Here is a 20896-nt window from a genome sequence, read left to right as displayed (position 1 = left end):
AATGAGCTGCTGCAGACAAAGCTAAAGAGAGCCCCTCGACTTTGAACTAAATTTTTTAATGGTGTTCACGAAGTAACTAGGGGTATGCGAATATCAAATACAGTTCGTTCTGACTCAGTGCGTGCGTCGGCCTAGGGTACAGCCACGCTAGCGGCAGGTTGCCGCGCACGTCATGCCGCGAGCGGCAAGTTGCCGCGCTTCAGCGCCTTGCCGCGAAGTCCACCGTGGCAAGCGCGTCTCGCCGCGTGGCAGCGCGATAAGATCTCGTGCGGTCTCGGAACGCGCAATCAACGTGAACAGAACGGGCATGATCGGAGAGCGTCCACAAATCCCTCCATGTAACCGCGAGAGACGATCGTCGATTGGAAAGCCAGCGCGAAGCAGCGGCGGTCCGGTTGCCATGGCTCCGTGACATCAGCCTCGACGCTCTTGATTGGTCATTCATCTCGTGGCACGCGGCATTTGCCACAGAAATGGGTCTCAAACCGATTTCGCGCGGCACGCCGCAAAACCCCCCGATTCCTGCCACGCGCGGCATGACGCGTTGCCGCTAGTGGCATGACGCGCGCGTTCTTGCCGCTAGCGTGGCCGTACCCACCGAAAAGTCGCCGTTCATAATCGCGTCGATAGCGGCCGCGGTTGCAACAAACAGTTGTTTCCGTTTGACTCAGTACAAAGCTGTCGAGGATGAAGAGCACCGGCTACATCGCGATGGACGTGCAATCTGTTGGCGGTAAGCTTACTCGCAAAAAAATAATCGGGATGTGCGCGCGGTTGTGCAAAGCGTGTCGCAAATGATGGCACGCGCCGCGGCCATTCTGCGAAGGAAGTCGCGAGGCCTCGATCGCCGCTGCGAGAGCCAATCAGTCACGAGATGGCGAGAATTGCAGCTTCCACACTGCTTTTGTGCAAAATAGCAAAAGGATTTGCTCATCCATTACACTAATAAAATCGTGCTGATGTAGTAAGCATTTGCTTATTGTTTTCTGGATACCCTGATAATTCGGCATTCGGTTAATTCGGACATTTTTTTTCGGTCCCCTGAAATTCGAATTAACTAGGTTTTACTGTAATATGTGATATATACTATTCGAACTATTTGATTCGAAATTATTCGACCAAATCACCCATCCCGAATTACTAGTACAGTTAAACCTGGCTATAACGAAATTGACAAATTCCCAAAAAACTACGTTATAAAGAGGATTTCGTTATATGCAGGTTTGGCACAAAAATTCGAAAAAGAAACGCTAACCGTATTTTCTCAATTCTAATGCGCACTCGATTGTAACGCGTACCCGTTTTCCCGTGACCAAAAGAGGGAAAAAATCCTTTACAGTACTGTGCCCCTCATGCTTTCATACAGAAATACAACTATCGCTCAAGATTTACTCCCACTGCATTAAAGTTGCGATGAACAAAGTCCCGCGGACGCGTATCGTTTCGCACAAGCGCGAGGCGTCGGAAACGAAGAGCGAGCGACACGATGGCGTCGTAGCGGCGTATAGTGTCACCTAGTGTAAGGTTAGTGAAGTGAAGCACAGACACTTGTGCACTAACCAAAGAGTGGCGCTGCCAGCGCGTTGAAAAAAAAAATGTTTTTTTTTCCTTCGGCAACATCAACTGGAAAAGGAGAGTGCCGGCTTGGTGGGCTAGGCCAGCTGCAGCAAGCGGCGGCATCAGGTTTGAATGAAGGGAGGGAGGAGGAAAGGTCATGCCCGGGCGGCAAGATAGCCGGGTCGAGGGATGCAGGCCCGCCTCATGCACGCTCGCACGCACGCACACATGCACTTGCTCTCGCCTCGCAGTCGCCACGAGTTCGAGCGTGCCAAGCGCGATGTCGCCGCTTCGCATTCCGTCGCGGTGGAGAAGGTGCTTCCGGTTGCTGCTTGCGCAAGAATGACAAAATTTGGGGCGAAATCTCTAGGTTGTCGGCGGGGAAAATTCGTTATTTCGAGGGGGCCTCCCGCTGCTACTTCGTTACGTAGAGGTCTCAAATACATGTGCTTCTAAGGAGTAACGGCGGGGAATAGAAAAACTTTGTTATATCCAGGAATTCGTTATATGGAGGTTCGTTATAAGCAGGTTTAACTGTATTCACGTTACTGGGCCGCGAAAATAAGTAGGCTCTCGTTCTTTGGCTTGGGGATGGTGGCTTGCGCAGTCTCGCACGATGGCCAATGCTTCGCAGGACCCGTCCCAAGAAAGGCTACGGAGCAGGACACCGGAATGAACGAACTCAATCGTTCGAACACGTCACCGTTCGCGTGACTGTACACGTGAACGATTAGGCGTTTGTGTCCAGCATGGGGGCAAACATATTTGCTTGCTATTCGGTTGCAATGAGTCAAATATCCTCGATTTGTCACACACCAATCGGCATGTTTTATGGGTAGCAATTCGGCTAACAGGCGCTAGCTTAGGAAAGGTGCAATAAATTCCCTTTTGATTGCTCCTACTACTGTGGTGTCGTTCCTTTGTCCCAAGATCCTGAGGGAGACCCCACACATTCGAACGGAAAAATTGATCCCTTTAAAACAATTTTTAAATCCTGCCGTTTTAGCCTGATGTTGGCAATCTGTACCTTTACGTTTCAATCGAATCTCTAGGCAAGTCGATCAAAGTCAAAACTTATGTTTTTGTTCGAATTGACGCCATTTTCGCAGTGCTTGCGACTGGTGTTATAGTTCTTCGAGAGATGAGCAATTGTGATAGCCGAGGAGCTGCGAAATGCGACTGGTGTTATAGTTCTTCGAGAGATGAGCAATTGTGATAGCCGAGGAGCTGCGAAACTCCGCCGCGGCTCGGCGGCTAGACGTCAAAAAGTCGACGATTCACGGATGGCGGGACCAGCGGGAGGCCCTCTTCAAGGGGGGACATGGGTCCCAGATAAAAACATTTTTGTTATTGACTCTAGACACGTGAAATTTTCAGGAAATATTCAACCTTGCATGCTGATTAGAAATATGAAGTTGCAGTGATGCTACTGCGGACTTATGATTTGGAGATATTTTTGGAGCATCAGAAATTTCATTTTGGAGCACTTTGGAGCAGGCAATTTGGCATTTTGGAGCAGCTTGGAGTAGCTGATTTTTCACATCCTGAAGTATTTCGAAAAAGCGAGTTGCAATTTACATTCAATTACCTGAATAATTCTTATGTTCTCACCCCGAGAAGCTTCGTAAACATTTCAATCTATTGCAGATCTCGTGGAGAAAAAAATGCACTTGTGTGCATGCGACACACACAGACACAAATTGATATCATTTCGTATATCGCTAGTTTTCCCAGATGTCATCGGTAATATCCAGAAACAGAAATGATGGACACATTGGCGGCACGCAGTTATTATAACCACGTCATGCTGCGCTTCAAACAAGCAACTAGCTGCGTTAACGGAGTAGATAACGTCCGCCAATGAATCGCCAATTAACCTTGAAGCCGCGAGCCTCAGCAGAAACCGCACTTTGCCGTCAAGCTGCCTTGCAAGGCAGACGCCGCGTCGGCGCCGTGCGTGGCACTGCTAAAGTCACTGGAACTTGGAAAGTACCGCAACCGCCGGAGCGAGCGCTGTTGTTGCCAGATTTGGTCCAACGCGTATCTCGGGCGGCGGCAGCTCAGCCAAAGTTGGTCTTTATTCTATGGCTCAGCTATGTAGCTTCGCTTTCAGCTGTTTATGTTATCGCAAATCGACACATTTCATCGTCCTTTACATAGAAGATGAGATGGTGCATCTACTGTGCGTGAGAAGCAGTACAGCGAAGTACGATCGTAATATTTTTACAGGCGCCAAATTGGATGAAGCAAGACCAGCGACAGGACGGGCACTTGAGAGGGGATTCTTTCGTTTGTTCTCCTTCCCAATAAGTTTTGTGCTCGCTGGAACACTATCCAAGGAGTATACTACATTGCTTAACAACGTGCATATTTAAGCAACATTACTCGTGTTTTAAGCATTTTATGCGTGGCAGGCCTACGTGAACCTCGGGCTTGTTTAGATTAACTGTTTCACCCTCGTAGCTAACTCGTGGCTATTCGACGTGTTGCGGAAAAGACGAGCAGCTCTTCCTCGGGTTTTCTAGGCTTGCTACAGTGAAGAACTGCACGATGGCTGCCGCAGTGGGCCCTGTGAAATCCACAAACAAAACCGCATTTCGTTTAGCTAGATACGATGTAAATTACAAGTACAGTAGCCGACGGATTTTTCGGACTGCAGAAATTCGGACTTGTTGGATATTCCGGACTTCATAGATGTACCGGCAGGATTCCCATAGAGCTAATGCATTTTCACGAGCGATTTTTCGGACGAATCTAGGTGCCAATGTTCGATTTTCCAGACTAAATCGCTCGCTCCGAGCCACGCTAACCGATCTTGGAGGCCGCCATGTTGGATTTTCCGCTGGCTTGGCCGGGCTTGGCTTTCAGTGCCCCCCTGTATAGCCTTCAAGATTAGTAGACGCATGCTATCCCCTCGTCTCCGAGGCCATGCCCGCTCTTCCTTGGCCGACAAAACGTTCTAAAAAGCTGCACTTGCTTTTCTTTTTTCTTTTGTTCAGTCACCTCGGCACTATCGTCATATCATTTAAGCGGAAAGCGTTTTTTTTTTTTTTTTTTTGAAGTTTCGGTTGCGCCGTACGCTGTGTGCGGGTGAAAGCTTGCGAGGGTCAGCCAGCAACCGCAATTTTAATCTCACGCACGCGAGAGAGGAAGGCGGCCGGAGGCGCGCGCGGACCTCGTTCGCTCGCGGGGCACGGGGAGAAGGCGGCGGAGACGATGGAGAGTTGCATTCTGCTCTTGCGGCTGCCGACGGAGCTGCCGCGCAGGCACCGTATCTTGAAAGCGATCTGCTATGTGGCCGAAGTGTGCGCCCGCGATCTGCGATGGGTACAAAGGGCGTGCGCCGAGTGCCACTAGCTTCGTATGCGCCGTTTTTTTTTTTCCGTTTTTTTTTCGACGTTCGCGTTGAAGCGAGAGAATAGACAGCGCGAAGGTCAATATGCCCGCGGTCATCGAACGAGATGTGTTCATGTAACCTGTGCGCGCGTGACACCGTGCTTATTTAGTTGGTAAGCGCATATTTACAACTTTATACGGCCGATATAACTAACATCCTTACTTCGTATCGCTGTCTATTAATTGGCTATCGCAATCGATGCTCCGCCTTTTGGGCGAAAGGGCGACATTTTTCTTAAGCCGCTCTCAGCCTCATAATTTTTTTTTCTCTTGGGGGGGGGTTTTGGACTGTTCAGTTTTTCGGACTTCGGTTTTTCGGACTGCTAGATTTTTCAGTCCCCGCGAAGTCCGGACAATCGGTCGGCTACTGTACTCGGAAAGTGAAGCATTCAACTGTGCGCCACCCGTTCTAATTGCAAAGCGATCTCGATGCTCGTCTGTCACACAAGATTTTTTTTTTTCGGATGACTAGGTACCAAGCGCTGCCCCGAATCGTTTATACGCGTGGACATTATCGCTTTCTAACGTGGCTACTTTATTGCAGTGGTTTTCTCACTACACTTCATTATTTTTGACACAGCCGCCCACATTCCGTCGCTCTTCGAGCCACATTTTGCTCGGTTCTGCATATTTCTGAGCATCTCCTCGCTTTGTTTACTCAAGGCAAACCGCAGTCTTCAAAGCAAATGCGCGAAGAAGCTTTTCCATCACATTATGGCATTTAGGGAGTTCGATGAAATACCGCAAGGAGCTTCTCAGCTTTGCGATATCAACAAGTTCACCAAGTGGGAGTGAACTTGTCGCTCTTTATCCGGTGCAGCCAGAGATAGCACAGCGCTTGCTGTTGCTCTTTCCGCTTAACTGGTATCGCGAAAAGCGCTTTCCCGGACTCCCGGCGGTTGCTGCACCCGAACGTGCAGCACCCGGGCATTTCCTTTCGTTTTGTTTTAAGTTTACTAAAGTTACATACACACTAAATTATACAAAATGCAAAATCTGACCTCGTTGATGACTCGTACGCGCGGCGTGTGCGAGCGATGTCTGTCTGCTTATCTCCTCCGGCGCGGCTTAGATCCGCCATCTATAGTGGAAAGTGATCACCTGACGGCAACTGACCAATCGGCGACGCGGCGGCTAAGAGAAAAGGGCTGCGGTACTTTCCAGGTTCCAGTGACCTTAATTGGGACGCACGCGCTAGAGCTTTCTCGTCTCCTGTTTGCAACTAAGGTTGCAACTAAGCCTCGCCCTATCGTCACGTTAAACGTTTTAATTCCCCGGTGGTGCAATTGGCGATAGACGCCGTCAAATCCGAGACTGTTTGGCGCAGTTAGGCGCAATTTTCGTCGATTGTATCAGGATGGCGCAGTAAATCCCAATTGGCGCACTTTGGCGCAGGAGTGGAATCACTGAAGTTGGTTTTTTTCAAGTCAATCAAAAAAAAATGTTCCCATTATTTATGTGTTATAAATTTGGGATGTGACTTGCAAAAAATGTACGGCACCAAGAGAGCTAAAATTAAGCAGGTATCTTCCTGAATGTTCAATGTTCAGAGAGTGCAAGTTTGCATTTGAATGTTTATATGTATTTTACCTGAAGTTATGAAATTCTAGAGTTGCAGCTTTGCAAATGTGAATTTTTTATTGGCGATTTCTAGAGGATTTAAAAATGTTGCAGTGTCCTAAAACCCTATATCATAGCTTTTGTGCACTCTGACTTTCTAGCATTCGGGCATTCTGCCCGAATGCTAGAGAGTCAGAGTATACGGCCGACAGCGCTCTTGACACTGTGCAAAGATAGCTTGGCACAGCGCCAGAAACACTTGTCTGAGACACATTTGGTGCTGAGCCACGCGAAATTTCGCGAAAGTGAAACTATTTGTTTTACGCTTTCTAGTATTCAAGTACGTGCCTTTGCATATTTTTGTGCAGTGGTTATCTGTCCATTGTTCTATAAACAAAAGGAAACATTTTTTAAATTATCTCATGAAATAATGAACCTACAAAAAAATATGTGCATTTTTAGAATCAGAACAACAAACTAAACAAGCATGCCAGCTTTTACCTAATTTGGTTAAGACAAAGACAACATTAAAACCCATCGGGACTGATCCATATCGTCTGTGGATCGTCGGGAACTCTCAGAACTGCCATAATGCCTTGGCTACAAATTCAGTTCTGCAAAATATGGTGAAATTTGGACAATACTTCAATTTTACAGCTTACTAATGCTGATAAAAAGGTTTTTGAACATTTTTTATTGAGCTGCCTTCACTTTGTTTTTAGCGTTTTCAGAGTATTGCGCTAGAGGGCGCAGACGTCAGCTTGCGATCGCGATCAAGAGGCTGATCGCAATTGTCCGGATCCAGATCCTGCAAGATCATGATCGCAAATAACCATTTAGCAACAGTCTATCTGGATCAAGCTCAATCCGGATTGGCCCTGATCAGGATCAGAAGTGTATGTGTGACACCGATATAATAAAACGTTTCCATCAGATGCTCTTCTCTGCACTGCACATTTGCCCAGCTAATGGCGACACCGGTCATCGTTCAAACAAAGACGGATTGCTATATGCACATGCGGGGGCTTGTCTCTAGCACTTGGTTTCATCACGAGAGCCATACCTACATTTTGCATGTCATAATACAAGGAAACAGTGCTTGTAAACGCTATTAGCAAAAATTACTACACCGCATTAGTTGGGCAGAAGCTCTCGCAGAAAAGCTAGCTTTACAATAACGAAAAGGGTTTCGTCATGGTTTAACTGCACAGTCGACTGTATTTAGCCCAACAACCAGGGCCCGCTGGCCAGCATTCCTTACCAGCATTGATGAGGTACCGAAGAAGCTCTAGGTGCCCTTCCTGGGCAGCTTCCATGAGCGGTGTGCTGGCACCCAGCTCCAGCTGGGCACCCGCCTTGAGCAGGAAGTCAGCGACCTCCAGAAAGCCCCCACAGCAGGCCAGTGTCAGGGCCGTCTCCTGCAGCCACAGAGACAACCAGGTCAGTCCTGCCCTCAAGAAATAATTCGCCTAGCTTTCTGCCTTGAGCAATGCACAAACGTGCACAAGATGTTTTCACTACCCTGCCTAAGGGAACACACGAGATTTACTGCTACAGACTCATGAATTACTTGTAATGACGTGTGAACATTAAACTTTTTAAATTTGAATCAAATACGACTGCTCAACTTCAAATATTGCATTGAATATAAAATAATGATTTGCAGATTAATTTATGAGCAAATTTCTTTATCATGTTAGAATATTGCAATTACGTTGCCAACATAATTGCAATATTTACAACATAATTGCATAATTGCAACATAAATAAACTAGTAAGCCATTACTAAATAGTCGACTTGTGTTAATTCCATCCCGATGAAATTATCTGGCGAGTAGAATTAAACAAGTTGCAGAAAAAAAACAAAAACACACCGCTGATTCATTGGCAATACCTGCCCAATTCTAACACACACCCTTGAACCAAATGCAGTGCACCCACTTTCTATGTGTAATAAGTAAAAACTAAAGTAGAAATGACATTAACGCTTTTAAACAAAGCAGAACTCAAACACACACCTGAGCTTTTAGCAAGGAAATGTGAAAGGGTGTAACGTGCGGCACCGTGGCGACCAGTTCAGCGCAAAGTCAGCTAAAGTCAGCTTCAGCGCAATACGTCCGTGTTCAGTGGTAGAGCTATGAACGCAGCATAGCCGGTTTTGGTTTTGTATTTGCACTGCGCAGGCAATTTTTAGACCAATTTTCTTGAAAAAAAAAATATGCTTGTTAGAATTGAGTAAATACTGTTATCAGACATTGTGAGCTATGGTTATTGCTTGAAAACCTTCCTAAGGCAGGCTGAAAATAGGCATTTTTGATAAAAGGCGACACACTCACCGCCCCCTAAGCTCCGCCGAGAACACTACCACTAAAGGGGTAGCTATTGGGGTCACCATAGGGTTCAGGCATGTGCCTGCTGACTGGTCAATTTCAATTTATCTGACGAAGGCCAATTTTAGGATCGAATTTCACATTGACAGAAGCATTCTTGGTAGCAAACATTTGCAAATTAGAAACAAATGCAAATAATTATGTCTGCTCCCGCACAGTTTGGTTTTCAAACCAAATACAAAAGTTGTATTCAAAGTTGTACTACAGCTTAATACAGTTGAAAGTCGCCATAACAACGACACACCTGACACGAAAATACCTTAGCTATATCCAATAACTTGTTTAATGAAGCTCAAATGTATGTTGCATCAAGACAGTTTATATGTAATGCTCAACTGAACCGTAGTCAGGATGACAATTAGTCAAAAAGAAAGTGATCTAGGTGAGCAACATTGTCTGCCCATGTGCTACCATTACTAATAAGCTCATTTTAACGAGATAGCGTTAAGGGCCCCCATGTCGCAGAAAATCCAACGTCGGCGTCGGTGTGAGCGCCGGCATAAGCATCGGCATCCGTGGCGGAGAAATTCATCCCGAACCACCCCGACTACACAGGCCCTCCACGTGGCGCAAGGAGTTAGTGAACAAAAATTGAATTTGTCAAAGTAAAATCCGTCAGAAAAATCTTAAAGTACGACTTAAGGGGGAAGGAGGGGATGAAAAATAATGTTTGTTTCTTGGCAGAAAGGGCTGAAATTTGGCACACACACTGTACATTGCAACAGAGAGGCAAATCTAAAATTTCATTGACATCTGCATTGGTTTTTGTTTTTATAATAATTTACAAAAGTTTACATGTTCCTTGCTCGTGGAAAGCCTGGCACAGTAACGAAACATGGTACGGAACTGGGAATAGTACTTTGTACGTTTGCCCAAATGTCTAATCTACATCAAGACAGTGTTAGATTTCTTTAGTGCCCTCATAATTTCTTGCTCAACATGACATGCATGTGACTTGTGTTTCACTGCATAGAGCCATGTAGTTATTCTGAAATAAATAATGGGAAAGATAAATGAACATTTCAAGACTGTCTTGATGTGCAGCACAGTTTATGGATCGCAGCAAAACAAACTGGATCAAAATCGGTCCAGCCATTGTTGTACTATGCTTTCCACGAGAGAGGTGACCGACAAAAAAAAAAAAAAAAAACAGTTAAAAAAAACGGGCTGCAAAGTTTTGCAAACAGTCCAGGTTTATTAGAACGCATCAGGGTAATTTTTGGCATCATTATTGCTGTCAGGCATCTTCTTGCATTTTTACCTCTTCGTTTGGTGGGCTTTGAAAATTTCATAGCCTGGCTAGTCCATCAAATTGAACATTCGTTCAGTTGCAGACACCACGCAAAGGGAGTCGCGAACGCTGCATGCTCGCGCTTCTGCCATCACAGCTAACATGAAACGCAGCTCGAGACGCATCTGAATGGTGCGCCGTTCGGGTGACTATTTGTCCGGTGAATCTTCGGTTATCCCACTGTAGCTTGTTGACGGTTGGGGCTCGCTCGGAGGTGGTGTGTCCGTGTCGCACGATGCATCAGAAACTGAGTACACAGTCTTTGCTGGCGATGATGACTTTCGACCTGCGTCGCCTCTAACGATGTGGTCTTGGCTACTGATTCGCGTGGCCGTACGCCGAGGCGCGGGAGCCTCCGTTAGCGCGTATTCCGTCAACTTCGTTATTGGTGCCGATGGCACAGGGCGATTGTCGGTTTCGCTACTGAAGTCATACAGTGCAAGACAGCGCGGCACGTAATCCACGGTGCAAGGTAGCGCGGCACGTTCAGTCGGGTGCTCCTCCGCTTCTCCCACTAATCGCCGTATTTTTCTCGCCGTAGAAGGCTCGTGCTTCCGTATTCCGAAGGCGGCTTCGTCCAAAATTTCTTCTCGAATGAGCGACGATCCATCACTAACCTGGGAGCTCTCATAAATCCGAATTCTGCGTGTCAAGTGAAGACGCCAGCGTGGTTTGCGAAAAGACAACTGCGGCTGCCATCTTGCCCGCTGCCACAGCAGTAACCAATCGGGAGACGCCTTTCAGCACGGCAGCCAATTGAAGGCCCTATTTTATCGGAGGGCCCGTGCGACTACCTCCAGCAGACCCGCGCTTCTTTTGTGTTTGTGCGTTTGTTACAAGATGGCGACGACCGACGAATCGAGAAGTGGAACGGCGAAACTTTAAGCTTTCGAACAATACCAAGGTGGCGGCGCTCGGTGGCGGGAAATACGAGATATGGCTCCGTGAACTGCGGTGATTTAAAGCTGTTTTCTCGCCCTGTGCACTGAAATTTTTTTCGGGCACCTTTAGTGCGTTTTCAGCCAATCCATTTTCATACGTAGATTAGGCAGATACCGAAACGCGTGGTTTCCAAAAATAGATTTTTCTCGCAATATGATCCCCACGTCCCCCCTTAACTACATACAACCTACAGGCATGATAAGCGTCAGATTGTAATTTGAATGTACAAGAAAACGCAATTCTGTTACGAGGAAACTCAAACACAAACCCCTTTTCCAGCATTTCTACCATAACAGTCTTACGAACGGAGGCACATTTAAACGATCATGTTCGTCCGTCCCAGAGTCACGATCCGAAGCCTTTCGCCAAACGGTCCCGCGAAGCATGCCGATTAGCACAAGGATCGACCGTGCACAACGTTATCCCCAAGCCAAAAAAGGTGGAAGTAAGTTCCTCTTGTGCCCTAAGTACCCACACCATCCAGTAGCACAAGCATCGAAACACTTGCACTTTCTCTCGTCATACTGCATAGCTACCAACTCCCATCGCGGCCTGTGCTACGAGGGGAAACTGGGTTCCAGGAGGTGCAAGAGCTATGCAGGGAAAACAATATAAAGGAACGCGATGGAGTTGGCGTGCCCACAGCGTCTACGACTGACTGCGTTCTTGGCAGTGCCACGCACGCCGGCTCATAACAGTGCCAGGAGGCCTGTTGTCCGGAGACAGTGACACCTACAAGAAATACACTTAAAGCTCGTTAATTCGAATTTCACAGGGACACTTAACGAGTTCGAATTAAGCGAAAATTCAAACTAACTAAAGTAAATAAGAAAAGGCCACATCAGATGGATGGATGGATGGAAAACTTTAATGAACGTCCTGAGGTACGCGACTCAGCGCGCAGCGGGCCGCTCCCACGTTGGGACAGTCAGGCCATGCCCGACCGCCGCATCGTGGGCCCTCTGGACAGCCCATAGTTGCGCCTCGGCATCGGGGCTCTTGATAGCGGAGAGCCACTTGTCCTCATTTATTTGTTTATGTGTTTTATTTGCCACATCAGATGGCAAATAAAAAGTAGAGCACCTCTGGGTACCTTTATTTGCAAAAAAAAAATCCGTAATGGTTTTTTGCTTTTTCCCTCTGAAAGCGATTGCTACCGATTTATCTTCCAGATCTCGAATGAGCCGGAAAGCATCGTCTTTGCCTTCTTCGAAAGTGAAGAAAAGCCGGGCGTGATTCAGTCCGTCCATCACTGTGCCAACGAAGGTCGTAACGGTGTTTCACCAACATCTTCATCATTCGCGTTGTCATCGTCCACGGCTGGTCGTCTTCGCCGACGACTTGGACGATAATTTCATCATCGGTCATGGCACCGCAGACCGCGGCGCAGCTGCTGACATTCACATAGTCGCTGAAGTCCACATCGCCGAGCACCTCCTGTACATGAACCAGAGCGCGGACGTCCTCTTCAACTTCATCAGCGTCGGCGTTAAGGGCTCCGAAACCACAGTGCCTGAAACAATTTGCAATTGTTTCTGTGGTTACCCAATTCCAGGCACGCACAAGCATGTGCAGGGCTGTGAGCAGAGTCACGGTGTAGCTTTTCTCATTATCGGAGCACAGGAGCAAATTCTCGAGAATGTGGCATCTATAAAAACATTTCAAAATTTTTATAACGCCTTGATCCATAGGCTGAAGAGCCCCAGTGGTGTTAGCCGGAAGAAAAACCAGCTCAATGGCTCTCAATTCGATTTCCATCTTGTGCACCGAGCAGTTGTCGACGAGGAGGAAAATTTGCCCCTGCCGAATCAGCCGCCTTAGCTACGATGATGAGGCCACTCAATGGGATCTCCTGGCTCCGTTTTTCCTTGATCAATAAGAGCAATGCTGCCTCCAGGTCCGGGTGCATAGCTGTACGAAGCATTTTCCGATCCTTGGCAAAAGTTTCAGCCACGTTGGAGTCCTCAATCGTCTTCTTATTACGGATGTATGTCAACAGCGTGCTTCTCGGTATGTCGTGCTTCTTGGCGATTTCGTTCTTGCTCTGTTTCCCTGCATCCACTTCCCGCAGAATTTCGAATTTCTCCTTCAATGTTTTAGCACGGTACTTTCCACGCGACGACATAGGGGCACGCGAGCAGTGTCGGTCTGCGACAGACGCGTACAGAACAAAAGAGAGCAACGGCGCACTTGTAGGCTTAGACGTGATTGCACTGGCGACGGAGAGAATGGCCGATCTTGGGATTGCCACCGAACGCACTGTATATCCCGCTGTCCATGATGATGCGGCAGAGCATTTGCAAATAAACTGAAGTGCTGCCCCTAAAAACACGCGATGATGATAGCGTATGTCGCACCATCTGTTGATCAACAGCAGAGACTGTGGAGCTGGCTACGGCGGCGCGCAGTTTGAATGATCTGTGGCGGACCAGATTAGAGTTCGAATTAACGAGCTTTTCAGTACATGGGGCTCTCTATGGAGCATGGCCAGAGCGTGCCACTTATTTCGAATTATTCGAAAATTCTAATTAACGAAGTGCAAATTAACGAGCTTTTACTGTATTGCGAAAGCTTAAGTATCCTTGAAAGCAACTCTGCGACAATACATCCCCTGTTCTCAATCACGGCCAGAAGCATGGCAGCCAATGATGCAGCCGCCATTTCAATCGGCATAACCAAGACCAGATCAGTGGCATGCAGGAAGGAAGAAGACTAGGAGGAAGCGTCACATGACAATTTTGAAGTCAATTCATAAAAAAGAATTAAAAAGACGAATTGTGAAATAAGCACGAACCAAGCCACTTATGGCATGCTGGTCCCAGGATTCAATGTGCAATGTGCCCATTTGCCTTGATTCTACTAGTGAAAGCAGAGAAAGTAAGGCATCAGAGGAGGTTGCCTTGCAAAGGTTGGATACCCAACCGTAACGCACCCTCCTAGTTTTTCTTTCCTCCAGGGTTGGTGGGACTTGAACTTCATTCGTTTTATCTGCACATCGCAGGTCAACCTCAATGCATGCCAAGCCACAGAGGATGCAATGCACATGGTACACCAAGTACAGTATAGACCACTTATAACGTAACCGCTTATAGTGCAGGACTGGATATAGTGCGGTCTTTTCAGACTCCCGTTAATTTTCCCATAGCACTCCATGTATACACGTATCGCTTATAGTGCAGTTGCGGGAAACGAAATACCGGTTACAGTGCGGCTGCCTGGGAGTACGGAAGTCAGCGGAGACGGCGAACGCTCCCCTCAAACGGGCGCCCCAAGGAGTGCTCAAGGAAGAAAGAGACGAAGTGGAGCAGAAGGGCACGTGGTGCGAACGAACAGTCACTGAGGCTGTAACCAGAATCTTGAGTGCGAGTGGTGAAATATCACGGCACGCATAGCGAGCGAGGGCCACGAAACGGCCAACGCTCGCTTCACGATAACAGCAGTAAACGAAACTTCAGCGAGCAAGCGGGGGCCGGCACGGCGAAGGGCGCACGCGGAGACCGTGGAATGTGAGGGAGGAGGGCGGCAGGGAAGTGGATTTCACCTCGGCAACTCCGCCGCTTCGGTGGCTCCCCTCGCCCTCCCTCGTAGCTCCCTCACTTTCGACTGTCACCGTGCGCGCCCACCGCCGTGCAGGCGCCGCCGCTACAGCCGGCCCGGCGCCAGCTCCCCGAAGTTTCGTTTTCTGCCGTTATCGGGAAGCGGGCGTTTGTCGGCGTGGGTAGTTTCGTTGGCCGGCCTGGGACAGCGCCGCTGCTTCCCTCTGCGCTGTAGCCGCAGCGTGCCAGGTCAACACGTGACTAGAAAGTAGAGGAAGCATAAAGGAGAAAGAAGGGTTCACTGCCGTTTTCTACGCGTGGCTACGGTAGCGTGGCTGAGACGTCGGCACGTACACGCATCATCATCATCATCATCAGCCTATATTTATGTCCACTGCAGGACGAAGGCCTCTCCCTGCGATCTCCAATTACCCCTGTCTTGCGCTAGCGTATTCCAACTTGCGCCTGCGAATTTCCTAACCTCATCATCCCACCTGACTTTCTGCCGTCCTCGACTTCGCTTCCCTTCTCTTGGTATCCATTCTGTAACCATAATGGTCCACCGGTTATCCATCCTACGCATTACATGGCCTGCCCAGCTCCATTTCTTCCGCTTAAGGGGGGACGCGGGGATCAGATCGCAAAAATCACGAGAAAAATCGGTTCTTGGAAACCCCGCATTTCGGTATCTGCAACGCCTAATCTACGCTGTATCAAAATGATTTGGCTGGAAACGCACTAAAAGTGCCCGAAAAAAATTAATTTGTCAGTGCAGAGGGCGAAAAAACAGCTTTAAATCGCGCAAAATCACCGCAGTTCACGGAGCCATATCTCGTATTTCCCGCCACCGAGCGCCGCCATCTTGGTATCGTTCGAAAGCTCAAAGTTTCGCCGTTCCGCTTCTCAATTCGTCGGTCTTCGCCATCTTGTAACAAACGCACAAACACAAAAGAATCGCGGGTCTGCTAGAGGTAGTCACACGGGCCCTCCGATGAAAGCGGGCCTGCGATTGGCTGCCGTGCTGAATGGCGTCTTCCCATTGGTTACTGCTGCGGCAGCGGGCAAGATGGCTACCGCAGTTGTTCGCTTCGCAAACCATGCCGGCGTCTTCACTTGACACGCAGAATTCGGATTTCTGAGAGCGCCCAGTTTAGTTAAGGATCGTCGCTTGTTGGAGAAGAAATTTTGGACGAAGCACGTCTTCGGAATACGGAAGCGCAAGCCTCCTACGGCGAGAAACGTACGGCGATTAGCGGAGGAGCACCCGACTGAACGTGCCGCGCTACCTTGCACCGTGGATTACGTTCCGCGCTATCTTGCACCGTGTGACTCAAGCAGCGAAACCGACAATCGCCCTGTGCCATCGGTACCGATAACGCAGTCGACGGAAGACGCGCCAACGGAAGCTCCCGCGCCTCGGCGTACGGCCGCGCGAACCAGCCGAGATCGTATCGACGCGGTTCGAAGGTCACCATCGCCGGCGAAGACGGTTTACTTAGTTTGATGCATCGTGCGACATGAACACGCCGCCTCTGAGCGAGCCCCAACCGTCAACGAGCTACAGTGTAATAACCGAAAATTCACCGGACAAATAGTCGCCCGAACGGCGCACCATTCAGACGCGCCTCGAGCCGCGTTTCGCGTCAGCGGTGACGGCAGAATCGCGAGCATGCAGCGTGCGCGACTCCCTTCGCGCGATGTCCGCAACTGAACGGAAGTTCAATTTGATGTACTAGCCAGGCTATTAAATTTTCAAAGCCCACCAAACGAAGAGGCAAAGGTGCAAGAAGATGCTTGACAGCACTGATGCCAAAAATTACCGCCCTGATGCGTTCTAATAAACCTGCACTGCTTGCAAAACTTTGCAGCTCGTTTTCTCAATAGTGTTTTTTTGGTCGGTCACCTCGCTCGTGGAAAGCATAGCACAACAATGGCTGGACCGATTTTGATCCAGTTTGTTTTGCTGTGATCCATGAACTGTGCTGCACATCAAGACAGTCTTCAAATGTTCATTTATTTTTCCATTATTTAATTACTTCACAATTACTGCATGGCTCTATGCAGTCAAACACAAGTTACATGCATGTCATGTTGAGTAAAAAATTATAAGGGCACTAAAAAAAAATCTAACACTGTCTTGATATAGATTAGACATCTGGGCAAACATACAAAGTATTCCCAGTTCCGTACCATGTTTCGTTACTGTGCCAGGCTTTCCACGAGCAAGGAACTTGTAAACTTTTGTAAATTCTTATAAAACAAAAACTAATGAAGATATCTTAATGAAATTTTGGATTTGTCCCTCTATTGCAATGTAAAGCGTGTGTGCCAAATTTCAGCCCTTTCTGCCAAGAAACAAAAAAGTTATTTTTCATCCCCTCCTCCCCCCTTAATGTCAACTAGAATATCGTCTACCCCCGTTTGTTCTCTGATCCACACCGCTCTCTTCCTGTCTCTTAACGTTACTCCTAAGATTTTTCGTTCCATTGCTCTTTGTGCGGTCCTTAACTTGTTCTCGAGCTTCTTTGTTAACCTCCAAGTTTCTGCCCCATATGCTAGTACCGTTCTACTAATGATTGTACACTTTTCTTTTCAACGACAATGGCAAGCTCCCAGTAAGGATTTGGCAATGCCTGTAGTATGCACTCCTACCCAATTTTGTTCTTCTGTAAATTTCCTTCTCATGATCAGGGTTCCCTGTGAGTAATTGACCTACCTAAACGTACTCCTTTACAGACAATAGATGCTGACTGGCAATCCTGAATTCTTGTTCCCTTGCCAGGCTATTGAACATTATCTTTGTCTTCTGCATATTCATCTTCAACCCAATTCTTGCACTTTCTCGATGAAGGTCCTCAATCATTTGTTGTAATTCCTCTCCATTGTTGCTCAATAGGACAATGTCATCTGCAAACCGAAGGTTGCTGAGATATTCGCCATCGATCCTCACTCCTAATCCTTCCCAGTCTAAGAGCTTGAATACTTCTTCTAAGCATGCAGTGAATAGCATTGGAGAGATTGTGTCTCCTTGCCTGACCCCTTTCTTGATAGGTATCTTTCTACTTTTCTTGTGGAGAACCAAGGTAGCTGTGGAATCCTTGTAGATATTTGCCAAGATATTCACGTATGCCTCCTCCACTCCTTGATTACGCAATGCCTCTATGACTGCTGATATCTCTACTGAATCGAATGCCTTTTCATAATCTATGAAAGCCATAGAGAGGTTGATTGTACTCCGCAGATTTCTCGATTACCTGATTGATGGCATGGATATGGTCCATCGTAGAATACCCCTTCCTGAAGCCAGCCTGTTCTCTTGGTTGACTGAAGTCAAGTGTTGTCCTGATTCTATTGGAAATTATCTTGGTGAATATTTTATACAATACTGAAAGCAAGCTAATGGGTCTGTAATTCTTCAATTCTTTAACGTCTCCCTTCTTATGGATAAGTATAATGTTGGCGTTCTTCCAGCTCTCTGGTACACGCATGTTCCGGCGCAACGCAGAATCGGCGACCTTGCCATTTGAGAGAGGGTGAAATGTCCGCCGCGTTTTTTTTTGTTTTTTTTGTTAGCGCGCGACATTGAGGGGTCTCCCCTAAGCTTTTACTCTATAGCGGTGCCAGAGTAATGCCGGTCGGACGCGCCGCCACGTGATTTGGTTCGAATTAACAAGATTCGACTGTAAATTGAATGCAAACGTTGTAGCCGCATTCCTTGACTGTCGCATACGCGTAGCGGCTCGGTGCACATGTTTTGCATATGTGTGGGCCTTGAAAATTGTTGCTTTGGTTATAGTGCGGTACCGCTTATAGTGCGGATATTCGCGACTCCGGCGACTTGCGTTATAAGCGGTCTACACTGTATCGTCACTTGCCAGTACAGGTCTATAGCAAAACGACCATGCCATTTCAAATTGGCGATCAACAAGAATATGGTGGCAATCGCTTTCGGCACTTTGCAGCTTTTGTAAACAAAAATGGCAGAGGCAAGCACACTGTGGCGGTATTGTACGTAATTCAAATGGGCAGAAAATGCATTTGAGCACTTTTTGGACTTTGTTAGCATTACATGAGTAGACAATATGCAGATCAACATTCAGGTTGCTTTCATTAAGGGGGGACACGGGTCTTCGAGACCAAAAAATCGTGGAAAAATCACTTTTTTGAAAACATTATTTTTGGGATCAACAGTGTCTGATGCATTATCTCAGAAATTTTCACGCATCTTGGACCAATATTTTGGTCACAATTACGTTTTTATTATCACGTCGGCGAGCTGCATTTTTACTGATGAACGCGCCAAAAAGGGCCTTTTTCCGTGATGCGCAGTTGCCGTTCTACGTTTCCGATCGCAGCCATCTTGGTCTTGTTTGAAAAAGCCACTCTTCTCGTTTAATTTTCGCGCCACTGCTACTCTGTGCGCTGAATGGCTACGAAGAAAAAGCCAAAAAAAAGTTGTCCCGATGCGCAATTTCATTCGTCGACTGAGACGCGTGACCGTAAGCACGCCATGCCATTGGCGGATTTTCGCCATCGTCTGCTCGGGCCGCTCTGGCGTGCGAAACTCGGCATGAAACGATGTCAAATTCGGTTTGCTGGATGCCGCGAACGGAAGAAATGCGGGGTGTTCAACTTTCGAAAGTGCAGAGTAGCTTTGAAAGATGTGCTCGGCACGGCGGCGCCGCCGACGCCTCCCCCCGTGACTGCGAAATAGGCTTAGCAGACGAAAGTGGTACTGACAGCGGCCTGTGTTCATGCGGCAGTCCAGCACAATTACTGCAGCCTGACAATTTGGAGCAGGCGAAGAAGACTCAAGAAAAAAGTGCGAGGCTGCTTCGACGCCGGCTGCAAAGAGAAAATTGCATTTTCTCGCTCACGCTGAAGCCGCCACGCTGATGCCGCCACGCTGATGCCGCCGCGGCTGGCTCGGATGCGCTAGCTGGCGACGCGCTTGTTATCGTAAGCCTCAATTCTATAAATACTCTGCTGTCTTGTGTAAAGCGCAGGTTGCAGTGCCGCAGTGGGCAAAGGTGAACAGGACAGCGGTCTCGCCTTAGAGATGGTCATCTCGCGTGCAATCTGCGACGATGCCGCGTCGGCGCGGAGTTCACGGCGCGTAAGCAGCGGCCGCCGTTCACGCGTGCACGCCGTTTCTCGTGAACTATCTCGCTGTGCACGACATGCGGAGCACCGGTAATTGGCAAACGGCAATGACATTTTTTGGGATTAAAGATATTCATCTCGTGCGCCATCTATGCTGATGCTGCGTCGACTAAACGTGCAACCCATCCCTCGTGAGCAATCTCGCTGCGCGTGAAATGTCGTGCACTGGTAATCAACAAATGACACCTTTTTATTTATTTTTTTTATTTTGCTATATGAAGCTAAATGCATTATGCTTGAAGTGCTGCAAGCAGATTACTACGGGGCTTACGAGCCAATTCTGAATGTAAACATACAAATAGCCTAACTGTATTGCACTGAGTAAAGTTTGTTTTCTTTTTTCGGATTTTTCTCAAAACATGGTTTTTGGTCACTTTGCTTGTTTGCTGCATCAATATCTTACGACCTAGGACAGCTAGAGCTATTTTTTTTTTTTTTTGCAGCACAAAGCTAAATTTGTTGGCAAGGCAACGCTGAGAGCATATTTTTCATCTTCAACTTCAAAAAATTTTTATTTACATCTACATTTGCTCTTATTGATAATGTGAACACATAACTTCAATGGGCTGTAAAATGACGAATTATTGTTCAATTTCGAATCTGCTTGCAGCGTTGCTATCCTTAAGCACTGTAGTATCCAACTATATGTTTTTTACAACTTTCGCTTTAGCAGGTCAATTTTATTTGTTTCAGCAAACAATAGATGGTGATTATTATCCTGGCAACCACTATGTATATGGGAAATATAATTGGATATTTAAAATCAACACAAAAAACTGAATGAGCATATGCAGTTTTATCAAATTTCATGAAGAAATAATGTTATCTCAATAACCCATGTCCCCCCTTAATGTGGGATTGTGGTTTAGTGACATTTCAGTGTAGAGGTTTACAAAATCCATTAAATCCTATGGGGATACAAAAAAAGTTCACTGTGGCAAGAGTTTCGTTGTCTTGGGCTTTCGTTATTGCAGGGTTAGACTGTAGCTGGGCTATACCGGCATGGTTAGATGCAAGTGCACCTACTACTTCCCAGGAAAGTGGCACACACCCGAGAGTGA

General features: G+C 47.4%; 1 protein-coding gene across 17 annotated transcripts in view; it reads right to left on the bottom strand.

Annotated features, from left to right (window-relative positions):
- The window catches only part of LOC119437274 (ankyrin repeat domain-containing protein 17-like), a 190046-nt gene that overhangs the window by 138938 nt on the left and 30212 nt on the right, over positions 1-20896 (bottom strand). For all 17 annotated transcript variants that reach the window (XM_037704331.2, XM_037704318.2, XM_037704327.2 and 14 more), the window contains one exon: positions 7775-7931. In XM_037704331.2, coding sequence (XP_037560259.1) covers positions 7775-7931 — 157 coding nt within the window. The remainder of the gene's footprint in view (positions 1-7774; positions 7932-20896) is intronic.

The sequence above is a fragment of the Dermacentor silvarum genome, chromosome 1 (assembly GCF_013339745.2).
Source record: "Dermacentor silvarum isolate Dsil-2018 chromosome 1, BIME_Dsil_1.4, whole genome shotgun sequence".
Taxonomy (NCBI): Eukaryota; Metazoa; Arthropoda; class Arachnida; order Ixodida; family Ixodidae; genus Dermacentor; species Dermacentor silvarum.
This window is presented reverse-complemented; position numbering and strand designations above follow the sequence as displayed.